Genomic DNA, 21,457 nt, shown 5'->3' on the forward strand with positions numbered 1-21,457 from the left:
CTCTTTGCAGGCCTCCAATCCAGGTCAGTTTGAGAGTGATGTGGAATACACCTTCCAACGAGGCAGTTACCCAGAATCCATCTACCATATGGGTCGTGTGGGTATTAACACTGATCGGCCAGATGAGGCCCTGGTCATTCATGGCAACCTCAAAATCACAGGACAACTTATGCAGCCATCAGACCGACGAGCTAAAAAAGATGTATCAGAGGTTAGTCTTGGGACAGGAGTACCAGATAGGCAGCAAAAGTGTATTTAGAGTAGCTACATGATACAGAGCTGGCCTAGATTGACACCATTGGCAGATTGGTCAGCCATGTATACCAAACCTTTTTTGTTGTATGAGGAGATTGTCCAGTTGACTAAAGGGGGTATCACACGGTACCTGAAATCGTGGTTTGCCAGCGGAACGCGTTCCTGGTTTGCTGGAACCAGGCACAAACCCTATCACACAGGTTCTTCGAACTCTGCCAACAGTTGGCAAATATGTAAATAAAGCATACCGGAGTCTGTCCCACCGTCTCACGCAAGTCACACATATCAGACGCAACGTGGCTTTTCTTGAATTTGCTGAGGGGAGAGTGATTGCTGCATTGGTTCTTGCAATGGTGGCACTTGAGAAGAAACAAGCAGCGGCAGCCAAAACCACAAGAAGGCGGCTGTGGAGGTGCCTTCTCGTGACAAGGGAATGGCCTTGTTTTTTCAATGAGAGCAGTTTCAGCAGCCCTTTTCCATACTATCTGGCCAGATGCCATCGTATCTGCAGTGTTGAATGAACAACAAGATACGTACAATACTCTTTCACCCAGCGTGGTGTGCTGTATCTGCTCCCCAATGTAAGCCACTGAATTATCAACATCTTTATTTCACCTGTGCATGGTATAAAAGATTATTTAAGCTTTCATAATTAATAATATATATAATGGAAAGTAATAGGCATTCTAGGAGGGAATTATAACTTTTAAAAAATAAACAAAATACTGCAGTATAGCCTCCAAGTTCTCCATTCAGCTCACTCTGCTATCAGAGAAAATGTTTTGTACCTGATTTCGTGGGCAGGAATGGATTTGGACTGAATCAGTTTTGCTGACAAAATCCTCTACAGCTACCACAGTTTCGTGGGCGGTTACCACGATTTCAGGTACCGTGTGATACCCCCTTAAGAGTTCCTTCATGCTGAACTTTGGTATAGGAAGTTCATTATATAGAGATATTACTATACTTTGTTTAAATCAAGCCAAGGATTTTGCTTAAAGCACTCATGCAAGTTTGCAAACATGTCATCAGAGTCAGTATAAATTGCATGTCTGGTAAGTAATTGAATAAGAAAGTAGCAGTAATATTATTATGATCACAGACAGTAGCTTAATGGATATTATCAGTGTCTTGCTAAGTGCTTACCCAATCCCCCCCTCCCCCCCACTTTTTGTGTGTGTGTGTGTGTGTGTGTGTGTACTTTTTACCACAACTGACATTGTACTAAGTATACCATGATGTTGCAGTTAGACACACGGGAGCAGCTGAAAAATGTGCAAAACTTGAGGGTGGTGAAGTATGCTTACCGGGAAGAGTTTGCTGAGCAGGCAGGGATGGAAGGTGATGCTGTGTATGATACTGGAGTCATTGCCCAGGAGGTAATGTATGTCTTAATTTACTGTGGAAATTTTCAGTGCACCCAGTTATAGTGACCTTGCTGACTCTGATTACATTGTTGACTAGATTTATATCTTTAGTTAATTGGTTGTTTCTGGTGCAAAGACCCTAGACTTCTACTATAGCACTGGACAAGTGCTCGTGGGCCATTCGGGCCCCTTGCACTTGCTCCTGCGGAGGGCTGTCGCGCTGCTATATTTTAGTGGTAGCTATGGGCAAAAAATTCTACGGAGATCCTATGCCGGGCACCAGGAGCGACATTTTTTGGTCAAAATGTGATCGCTCATTAAATATAGTAAAAGTTTTTCAATCGTGACGGGACCAAGTTTGTTCACATCAGTGAATTTTTTGCAATTTTTGTGCCAATTTTGGTATGATTTGAATTGTAGTTTTGGCTGCCCAAAATACAGTACACACACACACACACACACACACACACACACAGCCGGAGAGAGAGGACGTCCCAGGCATCGCTCCTGACCTTGAGTAGTTTCAGGAATTTTGTCTGTCCTGTCTCCTAGGGTCTTTCTTTAAATTTAAAATAATGAAAGTTGGTAGACTACCAAAAATGTAAAGATTTGTTGGCAATAGTATACATGAATGTTTGTGGCTTATTGGTAACAGCTGTTTAGGTACTTGATCGGTACGTTAAAGATGGCCGAAAATGTAAACAATGAGGGAATGGAATTTCAAGGATTTGATGCTAATACTAATGTCATGGACCTGGTGAAAACATTAATTATGAGGATTAGTGAACTGGAAAAAAAAGTAGAGAATCTAGTGATAAAGGATGTGTCAGGAAATACGGAAACCACCATACAGAGTCTAATCCAGTCCAACGAAACAGCCAATGAAGAGATTAAGAATTTGAAGCGGGAAAATGTTGAACTGAGGAGGAAACTTGAAGAGAGTACTAATAAAACGGAGAAGGTGAGTAATGTACTAGAAGAACACAAGGCAAAGTGGGCACATGTAGAGGAAGAACAGAAAGAAGTGGTCAGCTTAAGAGAGATCATCCAGGAAGAAAGGGAAATGAACAAGAAAGAAATGGAAGAAAATGTAGTGAAAATACTGAAGAAAAAAGAGAAAATAGTGAGAGAAACTGTAGAAAGGAACAGATGTGTGATAGTATTTGGAAACAGGGAAGAGGAAGAAAAGGTTAGGTTCGCAAGACTCGAGAGAGACACGAACATGGTGAGAGGAATATTAGGCAAGATTGACCTCGAAGGAAACAAGTGGGTAAAAGAAATTGAGGAAGTAAGGAGGATAGGGCCTTATAAGAAAGGGGAAACAAGACCAATGAGAGTCAAGTTTACATCAGAAAGTGTAATAAATGAGATACTTAAAGTGACCTGGAAATTAAGCAAAGAGGCGGGGATGGAAAATATTATAATAAGAAAAGATCTGAATGAAGAAGAAAGAGAAGCTTTAAAATCATTAAAGGAAGAAGTAAAGGAAAAAAATGATAAGAGGACAGAGGAAGAACGTAATACTTTTTTTTGGAGAGTATTGGATATGAAAGTAAGGAAATGGTATTTAAGGAAATAGAAGTGAAGGAAATTAGGGGATGGTTGTGAAAGATCAGAAGTTGAGGAAGTGGTACGGACAGAGAGTAGGAGAGAAGAGGGTATTAATAATGTCAAAAATAATTTGAAGGTGATATATACTAATGTTGATGGTTTCATATCGACAAGGATCGAAATTAATGATTTCTTGAGAGAACATGAACCTGATGTCATGTGCTTTGTAGAGACCAAATTAAGAGAAGATATTGATGTTCATTTGGGAGATGGTAAATACAAACTGTGGAGAAAAGACAGAAAAGAAAAAAAGGGAGGAGGAGTGATGATAGCAGTGAAGAACAATATAAATGTAGATACTGTGGAAATGGGAGAAGGCAGGGCTGAAGTGATATATATGAAATTAGAAACTGGAGAGAATGTTAAGAGAGATATGGCGGTAGTGTATGTTCCCCCAAAGACGAGAGCATGGAAGGATGACGAATACCATGAGATGTTGTCAGATATGGCTAGCTACTTGCAAAAAGTAATTGAGAAAAGCAATAATATAATTTTGGTGGGTGACTTTAATTGTAAAGAGGTGAACTGGGAGGAATGGTACTCGGGAGGCGGCGAGGATTCGTGGGGTACTATGTTATTAAATATAATAATGAATAATGTGATGACGCAGTGGGTCAAAGAAGAGACACGGTTTCGAGGTGAGGACACACCAGCAAGGTTAGATTTACTGTTCACCAAAGAACCTGATGTAATAGAATCATTGGAATATCTCTGTCCTTTGGGAAAAAGTGATCACGTGGTCATTGAGTTCCAGATGTTAATAGGAAACGTCGAGCCAAGAGACGAGCTTCATAGACAGGGAAGATATAACTTTGGCAAAGCAAATTTTACAGGATTGAGAAACTTTTTTGAAAATGCGGATTGGAGAAAATTCAGAGAAACAAGAGAGATACAGAGGAAGTGGGATATCTTTCTAGACCTCTATAATTTGGGAGTGGAAAAATTTGTACCAAGAGTAAGAGGGAAAGAAAACAGGAAAAAGGAGTGGTTTAATAGAAGGTGTATGATAGCCAAAAAGAGAGAGATAAGGCGTGGAACAATTGTAGAAAGAGAGGTAACGACAGAACAAAGGAAGAATATAAAAGAACAAGAAACGAATACACAAGAATACGTAGGGGAAGAAGAAAGGAATTTTGAAAAAGGTATAATTGACAAATGCAAGGATGAACCCAAACTGTTTTATAGATTTGTTAATGGCAAACTGAAACAAAAGGAAGGAATCACCAAGCTGAAAGTAGATGGAGAGGTCTTTAATGATGCGGCAATGCAAGCAGAAATAATGAACAAACGTTTCCAGTCAGTTTTCACTAAAGAAAAGGAGCTTGTGGAAGGGGAGGGAGTGATTAGAAATGTTCCGGTGATGAAAGATATAAAAGTGGAGGTGCAGGAAGTGTATAAATTACTGGAAACTCAAGATGTAAGGAAAGCCCCAGGACCTGATGGAATTTCTAATTTGGTACTGAAGGAATGCAGAGAACAACTGGCGGATAAAATTCACAGCTTAATTGTATGCTCACTGGAAGAGGGGAAAGTGCCAAAAGAATGGAAGAGGGCAAATGTGGTACCAATTTACAAGGGAGGAAACAGGGAAGAAACCCTGAATTATAGACCAGTGTCTCTAACCAGCATGGTCGCAAAATTGTGTGAGAGAATCCTGAAAGACAGATGGATAAAATATCTGGAAGAGATGAATATTTTGGCTGAATGTCAGTTTGGATTCAGAAGTGGAAGGTCATGTGTTTCAAACTTGTTGAGCTTTTTACTCAAGTGCGTTTGATTTGGTTCAGTAGAGAGATGGTTGTGTTGATTGTGTGTTCTTAGAATTAGAGAAGTCATTTTACATGGTACCTCATAAGAGACTAATGTGGAAACTAGAATATATAGGAGGACTAAAGGGGAAACTTCTGGAATGGATGAGAGACTTTTTGAGAGACAGACAAATGAGGACAGTAATAAAGGAAAAGATGTCTGGATGGAGGGAAGTAACAAGTGGAGTCCCTCAAGGCTCAGTGTTGGCGCCAGTAATGTTCCTGATTTATGTAAATGATATGGTAGATGGAGTGAACAGTTATGCTAGTCTGTTTGCTGATGATGTAAAGATCTTGAGGAAGATAGAGGTTGAGGAGGATTGTAAAATACTGCAGGAGGATTTGGATAGGATACACAATTGGAGCCGGACGTGGGAAATGAAATTTAATGTAAAGAAATGTAAAATATTGGAAATGGGTAAAAGTACCATGAGACCATCACTGAATTATTTTTGGGTAATGAATTAATCACAAAAAGGAGAGAAGAGAAAGATTTGGGAGTGCTGGTCCAAGATAGTTTGTCACCAGAAAAGCACATTAACAAGATAGTTGGAGAGACTTATAAGCTCTTGACTAACATAAGAGTAGCATTTCATTATATGGATGAGGAAATGATGAAAAATTGATAGTGGCCATGATCCGCCCCAGGTTAGAATATGCAGCGGTTGTGGTGCCCACACAAAAAAAAAAGATATAAACAAGATTGAGAGAATACAAAGAACAGCAACTAAGATGGTCCCCAGTCTGACAGACCTGTCATACAGAGAGAGGCTGGAAAAACTGGATTTGCCTTCGTTAGAGGAAAGGAGAAAGAGGGGAGACATGATTGCAAGGTGTTCAGGACCATGGTGGAGTAGATAAAATTGACAAAGAAGATCTGTTTGTATGATAAGAGAGCAACAAGAGGACATGGAATGAAATTGAAAAAGTCAAGCTGCTTGAAGGATATCAAGAAATATAGCTTTCCTTACAGAAGTATAGACTTATGGAATAGCCTGACAAAGAGATCGTCAGTTCTAAAAACATAAACGAGTTTAAAGTTAAATTCGACTTATTGAGAAACAGCGACGGAAACCCACGAGCATAGTACATTCCGTGTATATCACAATTACGTATATTCTTAAATATTTGGAACGACTTAGACAAAGAGGTGGTGCATGAGAAAAACATTCATGTGTGTAAAGGTAGACTTGATAAATGTGGATATGGAGACAGGACAACACGAGCATTGCTCAATTCCTGTATACTACAAATAGGTAAATACAAATAGGTAAATACACACACACACACACACACACACATACACGGAATGAAATTGAAAAAGTCAAGCGGCTTGAAGGATATCAAGAAATATAGCTTTCCTTACAGAAGTATAGACTTATGGAATAGCCTGGACAAAGAGATCGTCCAGTCTAAAAACTTAAACAAATTTAAAGCTAAATTTGACTTATTGAGAAACAGCGACGGAAACCCACGACCATAGTACATTCCGTGTATATCACAATTAGGTATATTAGGTAAATACTTAAATATTTGGAATGACTTAGACAAAGAGGTGGTGCATGAGAAAAACATTCATGTGTGTAAAGGTAGACTTGATAAATGTGGATATGGAGACAGGACAATACGAGCATTGCTCAATTCCTGTATACTACAAATAGGTATATACAAATAGGTAAATACACACACGGCTAGTGCTATAGTATATTTGATAGGTAAAGCTTTCAGAAACTAGCATATAGACTCACAGGACTAGGTCTTTCTGTTCCAACATTTTAGGTATGGGTATCTGGCTGCATGCTCCTAAGCAGCTATATGTGAGCACTCAAACATAAAGCATCTCTCAGACTTAAACCCATACAAGCTGCATCCAGGTAGTGTACTGTATGTGATTTAATGTGTTATTTAATACTTAAATTAACAATATGGCTGCAGCTGTAGTAGGTCTTCAGTGTACAGTAATATGATTTTTGTCATCACTAACTAACCTCTGAATATTGTTAGTTCTTTATATTAGAATATGGTAGCCTAGCCTCAGGGGCCTACATCCCAAAGGGGCTAATACTGTATAGAATTGGCAGGTATTGTTTTTTACAATTTTGTAAACAATATCAAAATGGCAGATGAAGACAGGACCAAAGTAGGGGAGGAGTTGGAATCAGTGAATTGGAATGAAATGGATCTGGACAGCCTGTAGAATGCATATAGGGATTCCTTGGTTAGGAATGCTAATGCAGTGTGTGGTGTGGCAAGAGTAACAACAAAGAAGAAAGGTATGGCATGGTGGGATGAAGAGATTAAGAAAGCAGTGGAGGAAAAGAGGAAGAAGTGGCTAGGGTGGTTATGGAACATGGGTTCAGTTAAAATAAGAACTGAATATATTCAGAGCAAGAAGCATGTAAAGAGATGAGTGAAGAGGAAAAAGGAGGAGGTAAATGATGATCAAGGAAGAAAAGTTAATGCAAATTACTCTGAAAATAGGAAGTTATTCTGGAAAGAGGTGCAGAAATACAGATGTGACAGTGGAAGGAATTGTGAAAGCTTGAAGCATGTAAGTGGTAGATTATTAACCCTTGGGGATGAAGTAAGAACCAGATGGAAAGAATATTTTGAAAGCCTGATGAATGGAAATAGAAAGAGCAGAGCGGCTGTAAATATGACTGGTTTTGGGGGTGTGCAGAGAAGTAACGCTTTGCCAGGAAACGTGACACTCTCATAGGTGAAAAAGGCCATGAAGCGGCTGAAAAATGGAAAAGCAGCTGGGGTTGATGAGGTGTATGCAGAGATGATTAAGTGTAGTGGAGAGAGTGGAATGAAGTGCTCGTTGGAGATAAGTAAGAAGGCATGGATGAGTGAAACTGATCAGCAGAGTGGAAAAAAAAAACTGATTGTACCTCTGTACAAAAATAAAGGTGAGCGAAGTGAGTGCATGAACTATCGTGGCATAAGTTTATTGAGTGTTGTAGGTATATGGAAGAATTATTATAGAGAAAGTAGGAGAGATATCAGAAGTCTTAGTGAATGATGAACAAGGTGGCTTGAGGAGTGGCAGAGGATGTGTGGATCAGATATTTGCAGTGAGACGGATAGTGGAGAAGGCTTGTGAGAAGGACTATAAGGTATGGCATTTATGGATCTGGAAAAAGCACATGACAATGTAGACAGAGAAGGATTGTGGAAGGTTTTGCACGTGTACGGTGTAGATGGTAAGCTGCTAGGTGCCGTCAAGAGTTTTTATGATGGTAGTGAGGCATGTGTAAGGGTAAAAGGGCATCTAAATGAATGGTTCACGATCAGTGTGAAAGTGCGACAAGGTTGTGTGATGTCCTCATGGTTGTTCAGTATATTTATGGATGGGGTGATGAGAGAAGTAAAAACACGAGTAATGGAGAGAGGGATGGCATTGGTAATGAATGGTGATGGATGGAATATCTCAAATTTGTTGTATGCTGATGGTGCAGTGCTATTTGCAAATACTGGACAAGAACTTGGTAGACTAGTGAAAAGTTTTGCTGATGTCTGTGTACGTCATGCCTTGAGAGTAAATGTAGAAAAGAGTAAAGTGATGGTCATTAAACGAGAAGGTGACTCCCAGTGTGGTGTTACAGTGAATGGAGAGAGTCTGGAATTGGTGAGAGAGTTCAAATACCTGGGTACAGTGATAGAAAAGAGAGGAAAATGTGCAAAAGAAGTGGAAAGTAGACTGACACAAGGAAGGAAAGTAGCTGGTGCTGTGAAGGCCTTGATAAGAAATGGGGGTTTGGCTGTAGTAGTTGCGCGAGGCTTACACGAAGGAGTGTTGGTGCCAACTTTAACATATGGATGTGAGACTATGGTGTGGCATGCAAATGAAAAGTCAAGAGTGTGAGCAGTGGAGATGGGACTGCTGAGAAATGTATGTGGAGGACAGAGAGTGAATAGGATACGAAAGAATGAGATTTGTGAACAATGCAGAGTGAGGAAGTCTGTGGACATCAGAATCGAAAAGAGTGTACTGAGATGGTATGGTCATGTGGAGAGAATGGTTAACAATATAGTGGTGAAAAAAGTATATCTGAGCGACTTAGAAGGAGGGAAGAGGTGAGGTAGGCCAAGGAAAAGCTGGAGGAATATGGTGGATGATTGTGTGAGGAAGAGAGGTACGAAAGTCAGTGAGGCTAGGGGTCTGATAAGAGATTGAGCTGGTTGGATGAATGTTGTGAGAAGAAGTGAATGATCAGGGATTTGGCACCCCTTTTAACGTGGCAGCATTTGGGTTAACACTATCAGATACATTTACATGAACCTACAGAATGTGGTGAAAGTTTCTGACATATCAGATAGAGCCAGGATTCTGGGGGCTTCAGTGATGAGTGAATGGAAGCGTGGCCCATTGGATTGGGCAAACTTAGGCTGTGTGGACGTTGCTACTCCTTACCCTACTCTAGGGTGGGAAAAGAGGTCCTGACGATGATGATGTAAACAGTACAGTACAGCAGACCATTATACGATAAACCAGCATATGATGAATTGCATATACAGTGACGAAGAAGTTATGCTCTTTTTCAATAAATGATAGCATTTTCACGTATACGTTCATTATGATCCTGTATGAACGACTGCTGTTTTCATTTATACGACCGCTGCCATGCAAGTTTAGTGTGATTTGTTTGTTCCAAGATGGCTTTTTATCATTGTCATTGTCGGGTGTGTTAGTGTCAGTGATGAAATAGTAGTGTGGTGTTGGAATTCATGTAGCAAGGGAAGTGCATTGAAGTGAAATGCAGTAGCTGCCAGCTTAGTCAAGTGAATTGGAAACTAAATTTTAGAGACATTTTTGGTGGTAAGCAGTAAGTGAAGTGCAGTGAAGTGAAGTAACTACCAGTTGAGGTGAGTTGAAAACTTTTTAGACTTTGTTGGGTGGATGACCCTTGGCCAAAAACATATCCCCAGTGAACCCATGTTATAGCTGACTTGATATATAGTAGATTGTTATGCAATGGATAGCTGACTTGATATATAATTGTTATGCAATGGATTTTTTTCAAACACATCTTCATCATATAATGAGAGCATGCTGTAGTAATAATAATAATAATAATAATAATAATCTGGCCTTTTGTTTCTCAAAAGCGCCAGTTCTTCCTTTTGGGAATTCACTAGCGCTCGTTATTTTTACAATTACAAGAATTGTGACATTTCTTGTATATAATACAAGCTACATCATATATACATGAAAGTGGCAAAAATTAAACCCTATAATCATCTGTCATAATACCTCTCTCCAGATCGTAGCATTTTGAAAAAAGAAAGGCTTTCAGCTGTCTCTTAAAGGATTCAACAGTAGAGAGTTGTCTTATGGACAATGGCAATCTGTTATATAATCTAGGGGCTCTATATGCAAAAGAACGATCAGAGAAAGATGACTGGTGAATGGCTCCTGGCTCATCAAGACGCAAGGCATCATCTTCACTGCGTAACATCACACCCGGGCGTGTCGATGGGAGTTTTAACAATTCAGCAAGATACTTCGGTTCACCAAACTTAAGAACCTTGAATGTAATAAGACACAGTTTAAATTCAATTCTAGCCTTTACTGGTAGCCAATGCAACTCAATCAGAAACGGGGTAGTTGAGGTTCTCGGGGGGGAGACCAAAGATAAGCTGTGCCACCCTGTTCAACACAGACTGAACTTTTGTTAGTATATTATTTGGAAGACCAACCCACAGTGAATTACAATAATCAACACGAGACAAGACCACTGCATGGACCAATGTTAGGAGGCACTGTCTATTCAGGAATCTTCTCACAGAATACAGATTTCTGATATGCAAGTTACACCCTCTTACAACCTGATTAATGTGTTCTTTGTAATTTAACTTAGAATTAAAATAAACACCCAAATTTCGAACAGAACTGACTGGATGCAGCTGTGACACGCCAATGTTCAAAGCCAGGGCATTGTCAGTGTCATCACCCCTTCTGTTTCCTCTGATGATGATGATCTCAGTTTTACCATCATTCAGCTTAAGTTTCCTCTTAGCCATCCAGATCTTAATATCAGACATTAGAGATTCAAACTTTATCTTAGTATCGTTGATATCTGACATCTTAACATAGAGCTGGGTGTCATCAGCATAAAAATGATAGGACACATCATGAGCATCAAGTAAAGACGATAAACCACTTGTGTAGATAGTAAATAGAATTGGACCCAACACTGATCCTTGAGGGACTCCAAATAGAAGAGGAGCAGAATCAGAGCTAGCGTAATCAACAGCCACTCTCTGAGATCTGTCCGACTGATATGACTTAAGGAGCAAAAGGGCACTATCACGAACGCCATAGAAATACAGATCATCCAACAATAGTTTATGATCTACTGTATCAAAAGCTGCAGACAGATCCAAAAGAACTAGGAGAGAGGACATCCCACTACAAGTGTTTGCCACCAAGTCGCTCTGAATCCTTATTAGTGCAGTTTCAGTCGAATGGTATTTTCTGTATGCTGATTGAACAACAGGAACAACTCTGTTGTGTTCCAGTAGTGGTAAGAGTTGGTCAAGTATGGCCCGCTCAATAATCTTGGATAAAAAAGACAGGTTAGAGACAGGACGATAATTTGTCATGCTCTCGACATCAAGGCCAGGTTTCTTAATTAGGGGCCTAAGCAAAGCACGTTTCTCAGACCGCACAAAATTACTTTCTAAGAAGTATCTATTTATTATGTTGCAGATAAAGTCTGCAGCATGCTCATACACATCAGGCAGTTGTGACATGTTACATGGATCGAGTGAGCAAAATGTTTTATTAAGTTCTCTGATGTAACATTTGACTTTGTTTACATCCAGTGGATGAAATGTTGAAAGCAAATGATCCCTGGTGCACCGTGGCTGGAAGTCAACTGAGTACACTTCACTAGGAGAACTGCTGTCTAAATCACTTCTTATGCGAGATATCTTACTTGTAAAAAATGAAGCAAAATCAGAAGCCAATTGGGCATCAGATAAAGAAGTTGGTTTAACAATTACATTCCTCCGACCAACCAAATTGTTCACAACTGCAGACAATTTTTTTTGATCACCACCACATGAATCAACTTTATTTTGATAATACCTAGCCTTTTGGGCTTTTACAGTGTGAACGACTGCTCTTCTTGCAAAAACATAACGCAAACGAGTTACTTCGGTCCGCTGCAAGCGCCACTCACGTTCTGCCCTTCTACGTTGTCTACGCAAAGAATTAATGGATGGACCATACCACGGAGAATTATCACGTACAGTGATTGTTTTTACTACCTCAGGACAATAATGGTCAAAAATTGACCTGAGCTCGTTGTTGTAAATATCAACCAATTCACCAGAAGAAAGACTTGAAGAATCAATGGAGTTTAAACGTTGATCAATTTCAAAACACATCAACTGGCGGTCAACATTGTTGTAATTTCTGAACCTGATGACCTTTTTATATGAAGGGGATTTTGGGACATCAAAACTAAGAGTGATCAGAGCATGATCAGAGATGAGGGGGTCAAATGAGTCAACCTCCACATCTGATACGCGCCTGCAACCAACAGGGGACAAGATCAAGTCAAGGACATGTCCTGAGACATGAGTTGGATTACTCACATGATTGAAAAAATTGTTCTGGGTGATCAACTCAAGGAATTCTGAAGAAAATGGTTTTGACTCTGGACTGTCAACCCAATAATTGAAATCACCACAAACAAGAAGTCCTCCAGGTTTAAGAGAAAACCCTTCAAGAAACTGCCCAAACTCCTCCATAAAACCTCGATCTCTGCCCGGATGACCTGGTCGATAGACAATTGCAATTCTAATGGTATTCTGATGGAAATTTATTGATACTTCCATAAATTCAAATGATGATGGGAGTCAATGAGAGAAACGTTTGCAAGTGCTGCAGAGTAGATGAGTGCTACGCCTCCTCCTGGATAGTCAGCAGCAGGCCTGGGAACACTAATAATAGAATGTGTCTTAGGCAAGGCATTACTAATAATAGAATGTGTCTTAGGCAAGGCATTACTAATAATAGAATGTGTCTTAGGCAAGGCATTACTAATAATAGAATGTGTCTTAGGCAAGGCATTACGAATAATATCGATATCAGACTCATACAACCAGGTTTCAGTCAAGCACAATATGTCAAGCTCGTGCTGATTTAGGGTTTCATTAATATAGTCTATCTTATTACGGATGGAACGAATATTTAAAAGACCCATCCTTAACTGGTTCAAGAGGGACGTAGTCAGTTTTTTGAATGGTCAAAATTGGTGTTTTCAATCAATCTATTCCTATGAGAAATCATAATTGGACATTCTCTACTTGAAGCAAAATGGGCAACCACCTGTGACTTTGAATTAGCATCTTGATGTCTTAAAGAGGAGCAGTTGATGCATTTGGGAGAATTTCTGTTACTACAGTCCTTAGATTTATGGGCTCCAGCACAAAAGACACATTTAGGTTCATCACTTTTCCTAGAACATCTCTCAAATGTATGACCAAAGCCTTGACAGTGATGACACTGTGTAACCCAGAATCTATCGAAAGTGCGGCATCTTGTAAGATCCACATAGATGTAATTGCCCTGTTCTACAATGGAGGATCTCACCTCTGGCAACATCTTCAAGACAGCAGTTTTGGTGTCATTCCTTGTCCTTGTGAAGAGAAGGTTGAGGGTACAACCTCGATCAACCAGCATCTTAATTTTATTGTTTTTTCTCAGAATATTTGGGATGATGTCAGAGTCATCCAAGGAAGAGGAAAGGCCTGTCACGGTCATTTTAGGCAGAATTTTCTTTGGCTCTGATATGCAAAAAGTGCCCTCAGAGCCAAAATGATCAGTCAGCACCCCAGTTGCTTCCCCCTTGGCCTCAGCTGACGGAAACTTCATTACCAGCCCACCAGCCTTGGTCTTAAGGCAGCTGTCAACCGGTACCGAGTTAAGTACGCCTCTGATGTCTTCTGGTCCCATCTGATTTGTCAGGGCACTAGCGCCACTCTCTGGTTTCACAATCAGTACATGCTGACTATGAATGGCTTTTTTCTGGCCATGAGCACTGATCTCAATCACGCCCCCAGGCAGATCCTTTCCTCCCCCCACGAGAGACCCACGAACAGCATCCGCAAATGACTTGGCCTGATCTTGTGTGACCGCCATAGGTGATGAGACCTTGGTCTCTAGTGCCTCCAGTCTATTTGATACGTCTCTGATTGCTTGAAAGATTGGCCCAATAACTTTATCTTCATACTCCTTCTTGGTACTACTTCCTCCACCAGCCAAGACCTCGTCTGCTGGTGCAACACACTGGCTACACAGCCAGCGAAAGCCCAGAGGGTGGCTCCTCTTCATGAATGGATAGTCGCCTGCATCCAAATTTTCACAAGCTATATGAATCCACTCGCTGCAGTAGGCGCACTTCAGTGCTTGTGCACTTTTTGCTACAGACCTACTGCAGCGAGGGCACTGGTGTTGTTTACTCATGATAAGGGAGAACAAAAAAAACAAAATGACAACAACAGCAAAACGTATATACAATACTACCCGGGAAAAACCCGGGTAGCGCCGCCCCCGTTTGTGTCACCCTAATTTAGGAGGAAAAAAGAAAACCGAAGGAAAAAAAGCACAAAAAACAGAAATGGAAAAAAAAACAGGGTGTCTGCGAGGTCACCACGAGCAGGTGGGGTACGACTTGACTACCCTTCTAGGAAAGGTAACCCAAACCGAGGTGCCGCAGAAGTGCTGAGATGGTATTGAAAACTTTTCCCAATTTCGAGCTTTACAGCAGCAACAAATACGTCACTTAGGCAAGACCTCATTGGTTACGATACTGCCACTGCGCAAAGCAGTGAAGACATCTAGTCATATGTATCAAGACAGTGAAGAAGCAAATGAGAAATTTACCAAATGCGATTTAAGAGACATGGAGGTGGGGATTCCCATCATCCACTCTGTCAGTGTGTTACTGCCTTCAGATGACTGCATGCAGAGTGACAAACCAGTATTCTCTAATCCAGGAAACCATTTACAACATTGGGTGGTAACTATATAACTATGAAAGGGGTTCCTGATGGCCTAGTGGGTTAACCCACAAGTTGCTTATTTAAATATTCCACCAGTTCTTAGAAAGTGTCAGTTATTCACCAACATTAAAATCATTCAAAGGCCATGGAATATACCTGCATGTCACAGTCACAATAATTTTTGTAGATAAATTTACCCACACATCACAGCTGAAGAGCTAAGACACGTCATTTAGATGTACAGTAAAAGGAAAGGGGTGGGGTTTAGTGCTCCCATATTGCAGCTTGGAGGTGACTGATCTCCCACATCTTTTAAATGTCAGCATATGCAGTGCTTGAAAGAAAAGGCTCATGTCTGATTCTTATTTTGGTTACACACAGGTAAAGGAGGTGATACCGGATGCTGTGAAAACAACTGGCGGTATAACTTTGTCTAATGGTGAGAAGATTGAAAACTTCCTCCTGGTCAATAAGGTACTATATACATTTTTTATTTTTGTGTTTTGGAGTTGATAAAAGTGTGATGATGTAATTGCTCCTACTGTTCACACTGGATACTTTAAAATCTGTGCTCTGTATTAATGGATGTTAATGTTTGACCATGAATATACCATATGTTTAATAAATCATTCAGCAGTGATCACTTGATGGATGCAGTGTATATATTTTCTTTCTCACAGGAGAGGATATTCATGGAGAATGTTGGAGCTGTTAAGGAACTTTGCAAAGTGACAGGGAATCTGGAGAATCGAATTGACGAGCTCGAGACAATGAACAAGAAAATATCTCAACTGAGACGATTTGAGTCATTCAAGTCCACTACCTCATCTGTGTCAACCCGAACCTCTGGCACCGGTGAGTCAAACTCATGGTGAGGGCCTTCACATGACTGCTGTCCTAACCCTTGTAGCCAGTGTGTATATAGTACATTCTCCATACAATGCGTGATAGGTCATGCAGAACCTTGTGCTGAATCAAGCTCAGGCTAAAACATGATATGTATGTACAGTACATGTAAAACATGGGGTTAGGCTCTGGGAACCCAGTACTTTTCATTCAAAATACAATAAAACCTCAATACATCGGACCTCACAACACTGGAATCGGAGTCCAGGAGCCAACCGGACTAATGCCTGATATTTCAGAATAATTCCGAAAAATGTGACTTCAGTCTGGACTAGAGAAAGTACGAGGTTGGTAATTCAACCTCATTTCCTGGTCTGTGGGGCAGTAAGCTAATTTACAAAATCTTAGCAAAATGTATGATAATTACAAATTTTTGTGTATGAGTGATACATATTTTGCAGCAAAAGATAAATGATATAGTATACAGAAAGGGAATATGCTAAAAAAAAAAAAATAATAATTACTCATTTTAAAAAGGGAGTGATTAGGATCATGGCAGCAAAAATTTAGCAGTTATGTTTGATGGTTCGGTTTGGTTAGAAATAGGTTACGTTAGGTTAGGTCAGGTAAGGTAAGGTAAGGTTAGAATAGGTTAGATTAATACTGCTACAGTTTAGCTTAAGCTGTTGGAATGTAGCAGTTACGTGTGGTGGTTCAGTTGGGTTAGAATAATCCTAACCACTCCCTTTTAAAAATTCTCTGTTATCCTCTAGAGTCTACTATGCCAATGAAAAACTGCTTCAGCGATAAGTAATAAGTCACCCATCATGACAGAAGATGCTTCTCATCACTGGCAGCTGCCCTGCCCCTAGTCTTACACTAAACAGGAGAAACCACTTTTTTTTTTTTTTTTTTTTTTTTTCTGGCATATAAATAAAAACAGTACCAACTAGTATGGTAATATTTTCATTCCGAGCCATAGGGTAATGGTGGGATATGTAGGGTAATTTTAGTGTCTGAGTAGGGCAGAGAGGTCTTTGAGGGTTGGCAACACTGGCCCGCACTCTTAACGGTCGACCGGGGCCTCAGCTCAGTCTGAATCACGGTGCCCCAGAGGTAGGTATATTCATAGGTGTTCTTACCATGTCGCAATTTTACCCCTTACGTCGTTTTGTCGTTTGTAGTTTCATTTTTAAATGCTCCAACATGCTTGCATGCATCAGCCATGGTCACCTAATGGTGGCTTTCCACGCTGCACGATCCATTGCAGCCTCCCTGTTCAGTCCCTTAACCCTGATGTCACACTTAATGACCTCATCCCATGTCTTTCTCAGTCTACCCCTCATAACCCCACCACCAGTATTAACACATCTCACCTTCCTCACCCAATTATCATCCCCCATCCTCTCCACATGTCCAAACCATCTCAATCTACCTCTCCTCATCACAACACCAATACACTCCAGTCCCATCCTACATCTCAACTCTTCCATCGTAAACCCAGCGCCCCCAGACCTCGCACGTAGGGACGCACTACACATCCACCTAATCATTGTCATTTCTGTACATCTGAGCCGGCGAATATCCTCCTCCATTACTGACCAGGTCTCACTACCATACAGCTTTACACTCCTAACACATGCTGCATACAAAGACCCCTTAGCACGTAGGGAGAGCCCTCTCAATGTCAGAAGAGGCAAGAGCTCCCTGAACTTCTTCCAACCACTTCTCACCCTAGCCACAGCACACAACATGCCTCCCAAATAACAAAACTCTTCCACACACTCAAGAGATTCATCAGCAAGTTCAATCCTTTCACACCTGACAATCTCCACCTGCTCTCCCCGACACACCGTACACATAAAATCAGCATTATCTCGCAGTCTACCTCTGATACCACTACATCTCTTGTGCACCCATTTATCACAAACACTGCACAAGATAGAATTACTTCCCACGCCCTTGTGGCAAATTGCACGTGGCCACTCTCCCTCGTCTTTGACAGTACCGCCACCAACCCTAGATATCATCACTTTTGTTTTATCTGCATTTACCCTTAAGCCCTTGTGCCCCATACCATCTCTCCACGAATTACGAAATGGCATCTCCTATCCTGGTGCTGCTGCTGCTGATAATGATGATGATGACAATTATGATGATGATGATTATGTGTATAGGCAAAGTGAACACCTTTAGTTTGTAAGATCGTAATAATAAGGTGTATAGAGTGTACAGTACAGTACTGTCTCTAAGGTGTTTAAAATTAAGTTGTAACAATAAAATACAGTATTTTCAAATTGCTAAAAAATTTAAAAAGTGGTGTACTGGTGCCTCTAAGTTTAATAAGTGCATCACCTACCTCTCCAGTACATTCATCTCGACTGTACAGACTTCACTAATGGACCATTTCAGCTATGTACAGCTGGGGAAAGTTCCTTGTCATACACCTGCTCACCACTTCGAAACAGTAACTGGGAGACAAGTGTTGGCGAAGCAGTAGCCAACATTCATCCGTCTGGTAACTGTGTGAGAAGGATGGGGATGGAAGAGGGAGGGATAGGAACTATCAGCTCCCCCATGCCTTCCTCCTCCCATAACCTTTCCCCTCCCACACAGTGGTACCAGACATTTGAGTGTTTCACTAGTGGTTGTCTCACACATAAAGGTCCGAACTGGCAGGTAAGTGTATAAGGCTGAACTATCCCCGGGTGTACACCACAATTAGGTAAATAAAAGGCATGTTTATCAGTGTACAGTACAGTATTATTATATATATTATACCATTTGATTATTGTTGTGAATGTATAATACATTACTGTACAGTACCGCAACGGTAGTGAAAACAGTTGGTGACGCCACAGTGAAAAACTGTTGGTGCGATCCGGACTGATGTCAGACATATCGGAAAAATTCTGGGTTAGCAGGGGGAAGTCCAGATGTCTATCTATCTATCTATCTATTGCCAGACGCCTCAATCCCGTTTGGGGTGGCCACAAACAAATCGCCTCCAAGTCGCCCTGTCCCCCGCCATTTCACTCCCCTGCTCCCAACTCACACCCCCCTCTCTCATATACCTCTCCACCCCATCTCTCCATCTCATCCTCGGCCTCCCCCTCCCTCTTTCCCCCTCCACCTCACTCACATACACTCTCTTCGTCAGTCTTTGACCCTCCATCCTCTCCACATGGCCAAACCACCTCAGTGTGTTCCTCATAACGCTTCCTATCACATTCACATCAACACCACAACGCTCCATTATATCCTCATTCGTCAGCCTGTCTCTCCATGTGACTCCACAGGCTCCTCTTAAATAACTCATTTCCACGGCTCTCACTCTTGACTTGTGTCCTTCCAACAACGTCCAAGCTTCACTTCCGTACGTTAGAGTTGGTATCACAATACTGTCATGTAGTAACGTTTTCACTTCCATGCTCACTTCCCTGTTTCTTATCACTGCTTTCAAAGAACCAGCAACCTTTCTTCCCTGCTGTACCCTTTCAAGCACTTCACCCTCCAAACCTCCATCCTTACTCATCACACTACCCAAGTACTTAAACGTACTCACATTTTCCAATTCCTCACCATCCAACCTCGCTGTACATTCACTGACTTCACCTCTCTCAAAGACCATCACTTTACTCTTCCCTACATTCACCTTTAGATTCCGTTTCTTACACACTCTCTCAAACTCATCCACCAAGCCTTGCAGCTCCCCTTCGTCTTCACTCAACAACACGGTATCATCTGCAAACAACAGTACAGGGAGTTTCCAAACACTATCCTGTCTCACCAGGGCCACTCCAACATCCACTACCCTACCTTGTACCTCTTTTATTACCCCATCCATGTACAGATTGAACAACCATGGAGACATGACACATCCCTGTTTCAACCCAACTTTCAAAGAGAAAAATTCACTTAGTTCACCATCCACACGCACTGCAGCCTTCGCACCATCGTACATACTCTTCACAGCATTCAACAACTTCCCATCTAGTCCATATATTCTTAACACTTTCCACAATCCTAGTCTATCCACCCTGTCATATGCTTTCTCCAAATCCATGAAAGCCGCATACAACTTCTTTCCCTTCTCTAGAAACTTTTCCACTAAAGATCTGAGAATGAATATCTGATCTACACAACCTCTTCCCTTCCTAAAGCCTCCCTGTTCTTCTCCAACTAATTTCTCTGTTCTCTCTCTAACTCTGTCAATAAGTATCCTACCATACACTTTTCCTATTATACTAAGAAGACAAATGCCCCTATGATTACCACACACTTCTTTTTCCCCTTTTCCTTTGTACAAGGGAATAATTATACCTGACTTCCAATCCTCCGGGACTCTACCTTCCTCCCAGGCCAATCTGCACATCTTCCACATCCATTCTACTACTATCTCTCCCCCATGCTTCAGCATTTCACCACACACTCCATCAATTCCTGGGGCTTTCCCTGATTTAACTTTCTTCATTGCTTCCACAACTTCTATCCTACTGATTTCTTCCTGTCTTCTCACCTCCCTCCTTCTTCCGGCCATTCCCCAGCCACTTATACTCGCATTACTTCCATCCTCCACGTTCAACAATTCCTTAAAGTGTTCTCTCCATCTGCTCACTTTTTCTCCCTTCTCCACTAGTAATCTACCATTTTTATCTTTCACTCCCCTGCTAACTTCACTTCCACCCTGTCTTACTCTTTTCACCTCTTTCCAGAACATTTTCTTACAGTCCCTCCACTTTACACTCAAATTCCTTCCAAATTCCTCATCCACTCTCTTCTTACTCTCTCTTACTAATCTTTTCACCTCTCTCTTTTTCTCTACATATAACTCTCTCTTCCGCCTCTCAACTTCTTCCACGCCCCTATTTCTCATCCATTCATTGTATGCTTTCTTCTTTTGTGCCACAGCCCGTTTCACCTCTTCAGTCCACCACGCTGTTCCTTGCACCCCCCTCCGTCTTCTCTTCCTTCCACACACCACATCACATGCTGCACATATTTCTTCTGTAAATATTCTACACACACCTTCCACGTCCCCCATCTGCTCCAACTCATATTTGCCCAATCGTTCCTCCACTTCTCTCTTATACTCTGCCTTTTCTCATCCTCTTGTAACCTTTCCACTCTCCTTGCAACTACTCCTTCCTCTCGTCTTTCCCTTCTTCTATTCCTCCATCTTACTTGAACTTTAACTCTGGCCACCACCAAGTAGTGGTCAGAAAGTCCACTCCCCCAACCTCTATAAACTCTTGCATCCAATATACATCTTCGCATCCTTTCATCCACACACACATAATCAATCATTGCCTTCCTTTCACTCAATTCACCACCCACCCCTCTCATCACTCGCCATGTATACCTGTGGATCATTTTATGCCTGAAGAGGGTATTGGCTATCACCAACCCCCTCCCAGCACAAATGTCCACTAACGCACTTCCATTCTCATCTATCTCAGCAGGCACACCCCACTCACCAACTATTCCATCCACCTTCACATTCCCAACTTTACCATTCATATCACCAATCAAAAATACTCTATCATTCCT

General features: G+C 41.2%; 1 protein-coding gene across 1 annotated transcript in view; it reads left to right on the plus strand.

Moving 5' to 3' along the window:
* Positions 1-21,457, plus strand: part of LOC145392733 (uncharacterized) — a 123,707-nt gene that overhangs the window by 70,549 nt on the left and 31,701 nt on the right. Inside the window, 4 exon segments of the mRNA XM_080267032.1 lie at positions 11-211; positions 1,503-1,634; positions 15,443-15,535; positions 15,742-15,910. Coding sequence (XP_080123158.1) covers positions 11-211; positions 1,503-1,634; positions 15,443-15,535; positions 15,742-15,910 — 595 coding nt within the window.

This window comes from Coenobita brevimanus, chromosome 23, assembly GCF_032717465.1.
Source record: "Coenobita brevimanus isolate Jiangsu-jjx chromosome 23, ASM3271746v2, whole genome shotgun sequence".
NCBI lineage: Eukaryota > Metazoa > Arthropoda > Malacostraca > Decapoda > Coenobitidae > Coenobita > Coenobita brevimanus.